The 12,204-nt window shown below is 43.8% G+C and overlaps 2 protein-coding genes across 11 annotated transcripts in view; both read left to right on the top strand.

Moving 5' to 3' along the window:
• The window catches only part of LOC118413477, a 150,114-nt gene that overhangs the window by 115,544 nt on the left and 22,366 nt on the right, over nucleotides 1-12,204 (top strand). The gene's annotated exons all lie outside the window — the stretch shown is intronic.
• Nucleotides 4,201-7,988, top strand: LOC118413479 (mucin-19-like). Its single transcript, XM_035816902.1, has one exon. It carries the CDS (start codon nucleotides 4,296-4,298, stop codon nucleotides 7,416-7,418), a length of 3,123 nt encoding a protein of 1,040 aa, XP_035672795.1. The 5' UTR covers nucleotides 4,201-4,295; the 3' UTR covers nucleotides 7,419-7,988.

Raw genomic sequence — 12,204 nt, 5'->3', positions numbered from 1 at the left:
AATTCCACTTATAGTGGTAAATGACATGTGTAAGCTAGTTGCAGGTGAACTTCCATGCATGAATATGTATATGTGGAGGTCATTTGCATGAATTCAAAATTTTAGAAAATCGTCAACAAGGCTTAACAGTTTGTAGACCCTGTGAGTTTCTGTGAATCTCTAGCTTCTGTGAATCCCAAGCTTCATCCTGCATCATGAAATAAGAGCGATAATACGTGTAATCTGATTTACACGATCGTCTTCTGAACTTTATACAAATATTTTGTATGTATCTGGGATTTCGCTCAAATTTTTCTTCTCTTCACTTGGCATTTTCAATAGCCGTGCAAACCACTACTCCTCAATCGACTTCTCCTGCCAGTACACTTTCAACAGAATTCACCAGCACAGTGCTGCCGTCCACAGCAGGGGCCGCTGTAGCCTCCACAACAGGTAAGGATCTCTAAGCTTCTTATGTTGTGAAATTTCCCGAACATCAGGAAACAGGCAAGGAATGGTCCAATCATATCCAGTTGCTTGAGTCAGTACTGGCTAAGGAACATGGACTGGGTGCAGTTAATTGTGATGTCCAAGTCGTCGATTGTTTCTTCCTTAGAATTTGCCACGACGTCGTTAGGACGACTGTATTTTCTGGGGACTTCTCCTTGGATATTGTTTCCAGGGTGGCTGGTAGAGTTCAATGTAGCACCGTGCACCAAGCTGCCTCCAGTGTAGCACCGGGCCACTGGTTAGCATCTCCCGGACGGGACATGTACACGTAGCACCGCGCTATTTGAGGCATAGCTTACGTAACGGCTACGGCTGAGGCATCTTTAGCTCCAAAGTGGATAAATCTCCGTGTAATTGTACAACGTTTCTTGCCCTCTAAGACAACGTCGGCCCCTGTGCATCGTCACCCTGTGCCAATCTAGGGACATGTGTCGAGGTTACTGCCGGTTTCCAGTGCCAGTGTACGTTAGACTACGTCGGGACACGATGTGAAGGTAACACGGATAATATATCAATATAGTCACCATGTTTAATTATACAATTTACCATCAATTATACAAATTAATGTGCATATGCGACATTCAGGATTTGTTTCATATTGTACATTGTGTTTCATCGAATATTGCATAGCCTTAGGTCTACACCAATTATTACGTTGTTAGTTATTATACTATGTAGCCAGTTGTCTTATACCATATACCTAAGTTTGTCTTACATTGTGCCCGTTTTACAAATGTTGTGCAATAAACTTTGACTTGACTTTTTTTTTAGTCTTAAAATCCGAGTGTATGCTGCCACTGGGAATGTCGAACGGTAACATAGCGAACAGCCAAATCTCAGCATCGTCGCATAAGACTGGATACGAAGCTTGGAGAGGCCGACTGAGCGGTTCCCGTGCCTGGGAACCAGCCAGCGCCAACACTAACCAGTGGTTACAGGTCAGCTTTACCACCAAAACCATCATCACCGGGATCCAGACACAGGGTTTGTGGGGTTATCATGTCAAGAGCTACATGCTTCTCTACGGAGATACAGAGGACGGTCTGTCAACGTTCCAAGAGAGTGGAGCCAACAGCGACAAGGTATAGGGACGTTTGACTTTCTATGTCTTCAACAATCAAACATAGAAGAACTTTATAGAAGAATTTATTGCACGACAATTACACAAAGTACAAAATAGAGGTATGGAATAAAGCTTAATAGCCTAATTAGCATAATGATAAGGGATAACATAATTCTTTGATATAGTATTACAATGGAGTAGGTTAATCATTAGTTACGGTATTCTTTCTAATAGCCGAGCAATCCTTGATATATTTGCCTATTTTTGCATACGTATGGAAAGAAGGAACATACATCCCATAGCAGTTAAATGGCACTACTCTATCCTAACGTTGTTGCAGGAAGAACTAAAACTTTCTGGCGTCTTTTGTCTCTGCCTCCAGATCTTTAATGCAAATTCCGATGGCACAACGGTGGTCCGTCATGACCTCAATCAACCTATCATCACGTCCATCTTGAGAGTGAACCCTCGCACATACCAGGGTCTCCGTCTCCGAATGGAGTTGCTGGGATGTGAAGGTACGGAAATGTATTTTGTATGTTTGGCATATGGGTAGTGTTGCTGGATGTCGTTCTTTACATACAGACTACTGTACGTTCCCTATAAATCAATGTTACCCTTTTATTACAGAGCATTTACTATTGACCTAGTCTAGAATCACAAAACCTATTATTAGACACATGAGTAGCACTGACAAGTTTATATTTTTCATGCGTTTTGACAAACCGACAATAGCGAAACCCATACAGTCCTACACTTTCATTATTACCAAGAAGCGAGAAGAAGCCGAACTTTTGTGTTAGACTAGATTTGTGACACCTTTATATGTATATATCCTGACTTGTTGTGACTTGTACTTAGCTCGGTTGGGCAAAATTGTACAATAAAGGTCTTCATTCATTTCATTTCATTAATATACTACGACAGGCCTATCCCCAACCTTTAAAAGAATTGTAACACTTTTGCATTAATAATGAAAGTTATGAGCTTACTTGCATAATCGGTATCGATTAATGTTCCACCTGCCATAAACTACATATGTTACATGTGTTTGAGTCCCATAATGGAAAACACTGCAAATATGATGCTGTAGTGTCATCGTGTGGTGCAATCGGTGCAAATATCATGTTTTTCCTGATATGACTTTCCTCCTTCTTCTCCTTTTCCATCTTTTAATCGATTCATCTGTCATTTTGGGGCCGAATGACCTGAAACTTTGGCACAAGGGTGGAGTCTATACTCCCACGGGGGTGACTTTTAACACTTTTGGAACAGTCCGTTGTTGTATGGGCAGATGGTTGAAATATACTGTATTTGCTCTCATACGTATGTTGAAATTTAGTCTAGTGTGGAAAATTTGATCGATATTGAATGGTTTCATCCTTACTATCCTCACATTTTTTTACTTATTCCATAGTTTGCTCATTATATCAACGATGTTCTTTTTCGACAGCCATACAGTACACCACGCCTCCACCAACGACTCCTTCAGCCAGCACTACAGCAGGGGCTGATGTACCTACCACATCGGCGACAATCACTTCTTCACCAAACACTACAGCAGCTGCAAGCAGTGCGATAAACTTGTCAACAACAGGGGGCGCTGTAGCCACCTCGACTCCATCATCAAGCCCTGCACCAAATGCTACAGCAGCGTCAAGTGATGCTGAAACAATCACGTCTGCACCATCGACCCTTACAACCGATACAAAAACAGGGGCCAACGCCACGGTGGGTCGGTCAACAGCAGGGGCCGCTGTAACCTCCACGACTCCACGTAACTCCACAGCAGAGGACAGTTCCACTGTTCTTTTGTCAACATCAGCCTCAGGGACTGCTGCAACAACATTATCTGGTCCGACCACCAACGATACAGTACAGGTCAACAACACAGTGAAGTCAGCAATAACAGAGACTGCTACAACCACAGGCTCTGCTCCAACGATGCCTGAAACCAACGCAACAGCAGATGCCAGCACCACCGCAGGGGCTGCTGTACCTACAACGCCAGGTGGGATCCTTTAGTTTTTTTTTTTTCTCTCTGTACGGTCCTTCATGCACCAAATCTTCTGCGTAACACCATGTATATTAAATGCACGATTGATGCGCTTTCGATCGTGTGTAACCCATTGGTCGCGTCTGCGCTGTCCCTATTTCTATTACCTCGTGTAGGAGCACAGTCGTACTAGTCTAATTTGTGCCAAAGCTTTTTCATACCTCTACGTTTCATCTTTTTCACTGCCAACCTATATTACATTTATTCATTTAGTATCATATGATTTCAAATTATTGTTACATAGTCCTCACATACAAGATGGTGTATCTTGTATGTGAGACCGGGACATCTTTCTTTGATTTTGTAAATGTTTCGGGAAAAATCAAAGTAGCTATTACAGCAAAACATGGTTGAAAAAACATTTCAACTTAATCGTACATCATATCAGACGCGAAGTGTCTTGGATTTGTTTTGATAAGATACAAGGTATATTTTCATAAGATACTGGAAAAGCTAACATGCATGGAAGAGGCACTTGTCTATCACAATAATAGCTATGTCAACAGAGATGCGGGAAAGACAGACACTTACGATCGCAGAAAATATCTTAAGTCGTCTGTGTTTAACTAATCCAGCAATGGTATGGGTTTCTATTTAGTATTCGTGGTTTCATTTGCATCTGACAATGATAGACAACATGCAAATGCCAACACCACAGCGGTTTCTTCAGGGGCTGTTGCCACCGATATGCCTCGATCAACGAGCCCTGTGCCCAACACTTCAGCAGAGACGAAAGTCACGGTAGGCTCCTCAACAACCGGTGCTACTGTGCCCAACGCAACAGCAGAGACCAGAACCGCTGTAACTTCGTCAACAGTAGGGGCTGCTCTAACCACCACGACTCCATCAACATCCCCTGCGCGTTCTACTTTATCTGATTTCAACACAGCAGTCGTTTCCACGACAGAGTCCTTTCCAAGCACGCTAACATCATTAACGAGTCCTACCCCCAGTGCTCCAGCTGATGCCAGCAAAACTGCGGGTTCTTCAACAACAGGAACTGTTTTTACCATTTATCAATCAACTCTTGCAACCAAAGGCACAGTGGGAGATAACACCACGGTAGTTTCGTCAACTACTGGGACCGCCGTAACAACCGCCGCTCCAACAACTACCTCTGCTCCTAACATTGCAGCAGATACCAGCACCACGGTACTTTATTCAACTGCAGGGGCCGATGTAACTAATACGCATCCGTTAACGAGGCTGGCACCCAATGCTACAACCAAGGTCAGCACTACCATTGTTACTGCAGGAAGAGGAACCACAACTCCATTAACGACCTCAGCATTAAACATCACAACAGATTCCAGCAGGCCAGCGGATTGGTCAACAGCAGGAGCTGCTTTGCCCACCACGTCCCTGTCAACGACTCATGCATCCAACAATACCGTAGGTCCCAGCACAACATTGGTTTCATCAAACGTAGGAACAGGTACAGCCACTGCGCTACAGTCTACGATCCATTCACGTAACACGACAGCAGATAAAAACACAACAGTCGTTTGGTCAACAGCAGGGGCTCCTTCATCCACAATGCCTCCCGAAGTCAACGGTACCTCAGATGCCAGCACCACAGTAGTGCCTTTAACAGCAGGCGCTGTTGTTCTAACCACATCTCCAACGACGACACCTTCATTAAACAAAACAGCAAATGCTGGCACAACGGTGGTTTCTTCAACTGCAGGGGCTGCTGTAAGCACTGCGCATTCATTAACGAACCCTGTCACTGAATCCAGTGCCACAGCAGAGGCCGGCAACACTGAGGGTACTTCAGCAACACGGACAAACGTCGCTCATGCGTTGTCATCAGTTACGACTTCTGCACCCGGCAATACGAAGAATTCCAACACAGCCGTTGTTTCTTCAACAGCTGCTGAAACTATCCCGTCCCCGAAAGTAAGCACTGTGCGTACCACAACAGCTGGTAAAAACACAACAGTCGTTTGGTCAACAACAGGGGCTCCTTCAGCCACAATGCCTCCCGAAGTCAACGGTACCTCAGATGCCAGCTTCACAGTAGTGCCTTCAACAGCAGGCGATGTTGTTCTTACCACATCTCCAACGACGACACCTTCATTAAACAAAACAGCAAATGCTGGCACAACGGTGGTTTCTTCAACTGCAGGGGCTGCTGTAAACACTACACCTTCATTAACGAACCCTGTCTCTAGTGCCACGACAGAGCCCAGCAACACAGCGGGTACTTTAGCAACATTGACCAATGTGGCCCGTACGTTGTCATCAGTAACAACTTCTGTACCCGGCAATACGAAGAATTCCAACACAGCCGTTGTTTCTTCAACAGCTGCTGAAACTATCTCGTCCCCGAAAGTAAGCACTGTGCGTACCACAACAGCAGGTAAAAACACAACAGTCGTTCGGTCAACAGCAGGGGCTCCTTCCAACGGTCTTGATACCAGCACCACAGTAGTGCCTTCTACAGCAGGCGCTGTTGCTCTTACCACATCTCCAACGACGACACCTTCATTAAACAAAACAGCAAATGTTGGCTCAACGGTGGGCTCTTCAACTGCAGGGGCTGCTGTAAGCACTGCGCCTTCATTAACGAACCCTGTCACTGAATCCAGTGCCACAGCAGAGGCCGGCAACACAGAGGGTACTTCAGCAACACGGACAAACGTTGCTCATACGTTTTCATCAGTAACGACTTCTGCACCTGACAATACAGAGAATGCCAACACAGCTGTTGTTTCATCAACAGCTACTGAAACTATCTCGTCACCAAGAGTGAGCACCGTACCTACCACAACAGCAGGTGACAATGACACAGTGGTTTCGTCAGCAACAGGGGCTGTCACAACGACTATATCTCCATTAAAGAGCCCTACCCTCAATACTAAAGCAGAGGCTAGCACTACGATAGTCTCTTCCAGATCAGGGGCTGTTGTACCCTCAAGTTCAGCACATGACAACAAAACAGATACGAACCCCATGGTGACTTCTTCAACAGTTGCAACGGTTGCAAACACTGTCCCTCCATTGATTACTGCCGTCAACGCTGAAGCAGAGGCCACCACCACCGTCATTTCTTCATCAACAAGGACGACTTTGTCACCATCAACCTCTGTTGCACACAACGCTATGAAAGAGACTAACATCTCAATAGCTTCTTCAACAGCAGGCGCCGCTGCGACCACCACGACCTTGGTGACAAAGGCCACAGAGACCAGTACAACAGCTGTGGTTCGGTCTACTGCAATGGCTTCTGTTCCGACCTCATCCTCACTTAAGGCCCCTGCATCCAACAATACAACAGACGAAAACAGCACAGTGGCTTCGTCAAAAACGGTAGCTGCTATTCGCACCACGCCTCCATCAACGACCCCTTCACATAGCGCAGTAGTTTCATCAATGACAGAAACGTCTTCAGCTGCCCCCTCGTCCAGGCCAACGATCAATGCACCAAATGAAACAGCAGAGGTCGACGCCACTTTGATTTTAGCAGGGGCTGCTATAACGAATCCTTCTCCATCAAAGATTTCTGCAGTTACCACTGCGTCGAAGGGCAACACCGCTGTGGTTTCTCCAACGACAGAGACAAACACCACGGAAGATCTGTCAACAAAAGGAGCTGGTGTGGCCACAATGTCTCCACTCCCGACCGCTGTGAGTAAGACGACCGAAGTGGCTAGCACCGCAGTGGTTTCCTCAACTGCGGGGACTGGTGTAGTCACAAGGGCAGGCACGGCAGGTATGCGTCGTCTTACCTTCCCATCGCAGTGGGGGTTTCCATTCACCTATTCTGTACCAGTTGCACTATTTGGTTACCCGTCAAGTGGCAAGTAAGGGTACACATTCAAAACATATGGAAGCATGACCTTTTATCTGGTGTTGTCGTGGGGTCGAAGCTCTACATTCCAGCCATGCTGGAGAGGACATGAAAGCCTTGCTGATGCCATTCAGTATCGCTATAATTGTCTTTGGTAAGATTGATCTCGAAAGGGCCGACTGAGACTGAAACTGAAACTTGCATCCATGCCAGGACATCCCACAGGCAGAATGAACACACTAACTACCACACCATACCGCAAATACACTTTGGTCGTCTTCAACAGCAAAGGCTACTGTAGCCACGACGTCCCTATCACCGAGTTTCGTAACTAACTACCACATGTAAATGCCAACGGCAACGCCGCGGCGGTTGTGTTGACAGCTAGGACTAATGTTCTCACCACGTCGCCACAAGTGACCCAGTATTAGCACACTGGTTGTGAACTGTAGTTGAGCCGGACCAACGTTAACATAAGACGTCACTTCCAGATCTACAACTACGTAGGACAAAATCCAGACAAAACTAATTCGACCACAGTCACTATCTTCACACCGATAGTTAAGGTTTGTAAGTGAATTAACCAGTCAAGATGTATTTCAGGATGGATCCAGAACGGAACAGAATACTACAAGGTTTTCACATCTAGGCTGGATTACATGGGCGCCCGAGAAGCATGTGCCGCCGAGGGAGGTATCCTCGCGATGCCAAAGGACGGGAAAAAAGCAGCCTTCTTAGTACATATTAGGAACAATGCCAACCAGACCACTCGTTTCTGGATTGGCCTTAACGACATGGAAAGCGAAGGCCGTTACGTGTGGGAAGACGGAACACCTCTCGGCGACTTCAACTTGTTTAGACAAAAGGTGGATACCGACACGAGCCAAGATTGTGTCGTTCTCCTCTCGGAGTCCAGTAACTATCCAAACATGTGGAATAACATAGATTGCAGCAAAGGCAGCAGATACATTTGTCAAAGAAGTAAGCTTCTGTACCTTACGCTTTGCACTCTTGCTGGTAGTTCCGGGGCTTTCAAACGTGCACGCGTAGTTTTGCGCAATTTTCAGAAATGCATGTATAGTATAACTATGGCAGATATGCTCAATTGCATGAATAGTTTTGCAGCTTTGGACAAGGACAGGGTTGTCCTGAGGGTACACAATGGAACAAAAATGGAAACAAGATGGAACAAAATGAAATGGAACGAAAATGCAATGGTTTTAGAGAAAAACAAAATGAGCCGATATAGATCACGACTAGGACTAAAATACAAAAAAAGCGGGCGGTAAACGTCGTTTTGTTGTGTTTGTGTGGCTATTACTAGTAAACAAATTCTCCATAGATGGCAAATCAAGTAACTTAAAATGATTCGCATGATTTACGATCGTTATTGACAGCTTCGGAAAACGGAGAGATAAGCATATGCAAGTTCTATGCTGCGTCATGAAAGTTACATCATCAATTCTGCATTTTCCGACATTCCTTGATATGGAGTGAAGGGTGAGGGGATAGCCGCTCGTTTAGCCTCAGAAAAAGAAAGACCACGATTTTGAGCACGCATGTGAAACGAAATGCATTGTAAGTAATTTCGAGAAAGTGAACTCGCCCATCTTGTCAACGTTTGTCTTGATTCGTTAAATAAAGCCCAGACGTGCCTTTTCTAAGTCTCGTGGACCTTCTCATATCATCACTTCACACAATGCGTCGTTTTGAATGGCGAAACTCATGTTTTCGGGTGAATGTGACATTTTTGTTGCCGCAATCTTGGACTTGAATGCCCAAACAAGAACATAAACTGGGCCATATATGTCCGCATTTAATACATGTATCTTAACGGATAGTGATAAAGGTACGTTTTGGGTCATAACCTGGTAAATGAGACAATGTAAGAGTAAGTCCATTATCATAATCTATCCATGAGAATAACCTTATGGATGCCGTTTTTATCATAAGATGTATTTCACCGGTCAAATGCATTTCATGTAAGGCATTTTAACGTATGTTTTGATAAGGTATTGTGCAATTATATTTGCAATTGTAGACTATTTATATGACGTTGTGCACATTTCTGCTCCATTTCGTTTCCATTCCGTTTCATTTCATTCCATCTCGTTCCATTTCGAACCTGCGTATGTGCACGATTAGATTTGCAATTTTTCTCACGTGCACAAGGAGTTTTGCATCTTTGCACACGTACACCATTTGTTCTGCATCCTTGCACGCGTGCACGAGTAACGTTTTGCATCTTTGCACACGTGCACACTTTGCTTTGCATCCTTGTAAAAGTGCACGACTAGCTTTGCAACTTCGCACTTTTTCCCTCATTGCGATAACGTTCACTTCATCATCACCATTAATGGCATCATGCAAGCTGAACATCAGCTGAACTACCATTACATCTGGATAAGTGGTGTTGTGTCCTAACTGCAAGATAATGGAACATTGTAATGTTCTAATATGCTGTTGTAGACCACAGTTTTGCGACGATGGACTCCTCAAGCACAGGCGCCAGCACTACTGGTATATCGACGTTTACATCAGTGTAGTTGTAGCAAAAGTAGCATTAGGCAATCAGAGGAAGTAGTGGTAGCCGTCCACAATTTGTAAGAGTGACCTAAGTGGTTTGTTGTTTTCTTATTGACTCTTCATATTTGATCTAAACATTATAGCCTTTACTAGCCCTTTTTATGCGTTTATTTTACGTACTATCACGTCATTATTGTCTACCTTCGATGCATAATCTGGATTTGGATTTGATGTCGTTTGTGTGAAACAGATCGGCCCATACAGATTGCGTCATTGAATAATTTGACTGCTCAAAACCTATCCAGTGAAGGTTTTAAGCATTGCATTCTATATTGGTGTTTCAACAGAACAAATAGACCATGTACCATATAGTAAAGTTGTGTAGCATATTTCATGTAGTTTTCTTGTGTGCCATTGACAGCGCCAGTCCACGCGGTCACACTGTCTCTAGCCATACCTCTTACATGGGACGATTCGTACGACGATCCTAACTCAACTGCTTTCAGAGAGTTGGAGGCCGACATTGTATCCTCGGTTAGTATTTTTCATCTGTCATGTCTACTTTGCGACGCCAGACTAATGAACGAACGGACTTGAACTGGCGGAACACGACAGACATGAAGTAATGTAGGTCGTTACGTTTTTTCTTGCTAGCGAACTCTTTTGAACTTAAAAAATGATGCTTCACAGATTGCATGCTCTTATTCCCCAAATCGCAAGAAAAAGGATGAAGTTAATTATGGCTATGTTTTTTTTCAGATTTCGGACCTGTACAGCAGTATCCCAGGATTTTCTGGAGTAATAGTACAACGTATCAGGTAAAACGTCTTGCCTTGGTATATCCTTTTGTAAAGATGGGATCAGATTTTGAAACAACTTGCTTTTAAGTCACCATAGTTTCTCTAGCATTCACAAAACCACGTGATCTTCTCTGTCAATTCAACTTCAGGGAGGTACGAAGTTTGTCGAGCAGCTCTCGAAATGGTGGAAGAGAAAATTGCATGCCCAAAGAAGCTATGATGACTTTATTTACCAACCTGATGAAACTATTTACATTTGGACCTTTATCAAAAGTTATTACGTTGAGCTAAACTTTTCTTGTCATATGTTCGAAGTCGGCAAGACACAGGTGTTGATGTCTCAATCGGCGTCCAGTTCGCCGGCAGTGACGCACCAGAAGAGGAACAGGTCGGCACGGTCCTCATCGCGGCCGCTCAGGGATCGGCACTGGCTGTTGGCGGGGTGGCTATTACAGACGTGGGGATAGGTATGGCAAAAAAAGCTATCCTTTGTTTAACTTCATCTTATAGGCACTGTTTTTATGCATGTAGAGGAAATCATTTGGCTAGTAGAAAGCAACGTTATATCAAGGGCTTACTTTTTTTAAGAAGACTTTGTCATTGTTATTTTGTATTGAATTTAGGTAAGGCCCAACTTTGTTTATTGTTGATAAGATAAGGTTTAGTTTGCCATAATGCATTGTCATTGTGTCATACATTTGACAAGCAAATTTCACATGTTCCATTCCATATTCAACGTTTTACATTTCTTTGAATGCAAGCTGACTGCAATAGCCAGGGATGCTAACGGGTTTACACATATGCTTTGCAGGGAACGAGACGGTAACGGGAAACTCAAGCTTATGTGACTCTCTCACCTGCGCTGATCACGCCGTCTGCATTGGGATAGGTGATGGGGCCAAATGTGTCTGCCAGCTGGGGTATAAAGGCAATGGGACTATTCGATGCACAGGTCAGATGTTTTTCATAGAATTGTGACTTTTGGCATTGATTCTCATTATTTTGTAACATGTAGGATACGAAGCCAAATGGAAGAAAACATTTTAAAAACAACAAGTCGTCATCTGATAGCTACGTTAATGTTGTCCCCTTTTGTTACTACGCAATTTCATAATAACATAATGGTAGTTTGAAATAAGCTTTAATCGTTTAGAATTTTCTTAGTACTTCGTATGCCATTTTAACTTAAAATAAAATCCCACACTGAATGTTAAATGCTTCTATTCAAAGGTATGGCATCCGCCACGACTACACCTCAAACTACGCGTATTCCAACCACGACATCGAGTGAGCATTTTAACTTTCTTCTTTTATTGATATTTACAATCGTTATGAGAGACTATATGACAGAAAATTACATTTGTGTACAGTCGTTAACTAGGTTACAATTATATGATGATAAAGGTATGACATTCTTATTTGTTACGGTTAATAGATAATGAAATTTGACGTCTTTTTGCAGTTTCCAATGATTGTG

The sequence above is a fragment of the Branchiostoma floridae genome, chromosome 4 (assembly GCF_000003815.2).
Source record: "Branchiostoma floridae strain S238N-H82 chromosome 4, Bfl_VNyyK, whole genome shotgun sequence".
NCBI classification, from domain to species: domain Eukaryota; kingdom Metazoa; phylum Chordata; class Leptocardii; order Amphioxiformes; family Branchiostomatidae; genus Branchiostoma; species Branchiostoma floridae.
The sequence above is the reverse complement of the archived record's forward strand: the minus strand, read 5'-3'. Positions and strand labels throughout refer to the sequence as shown.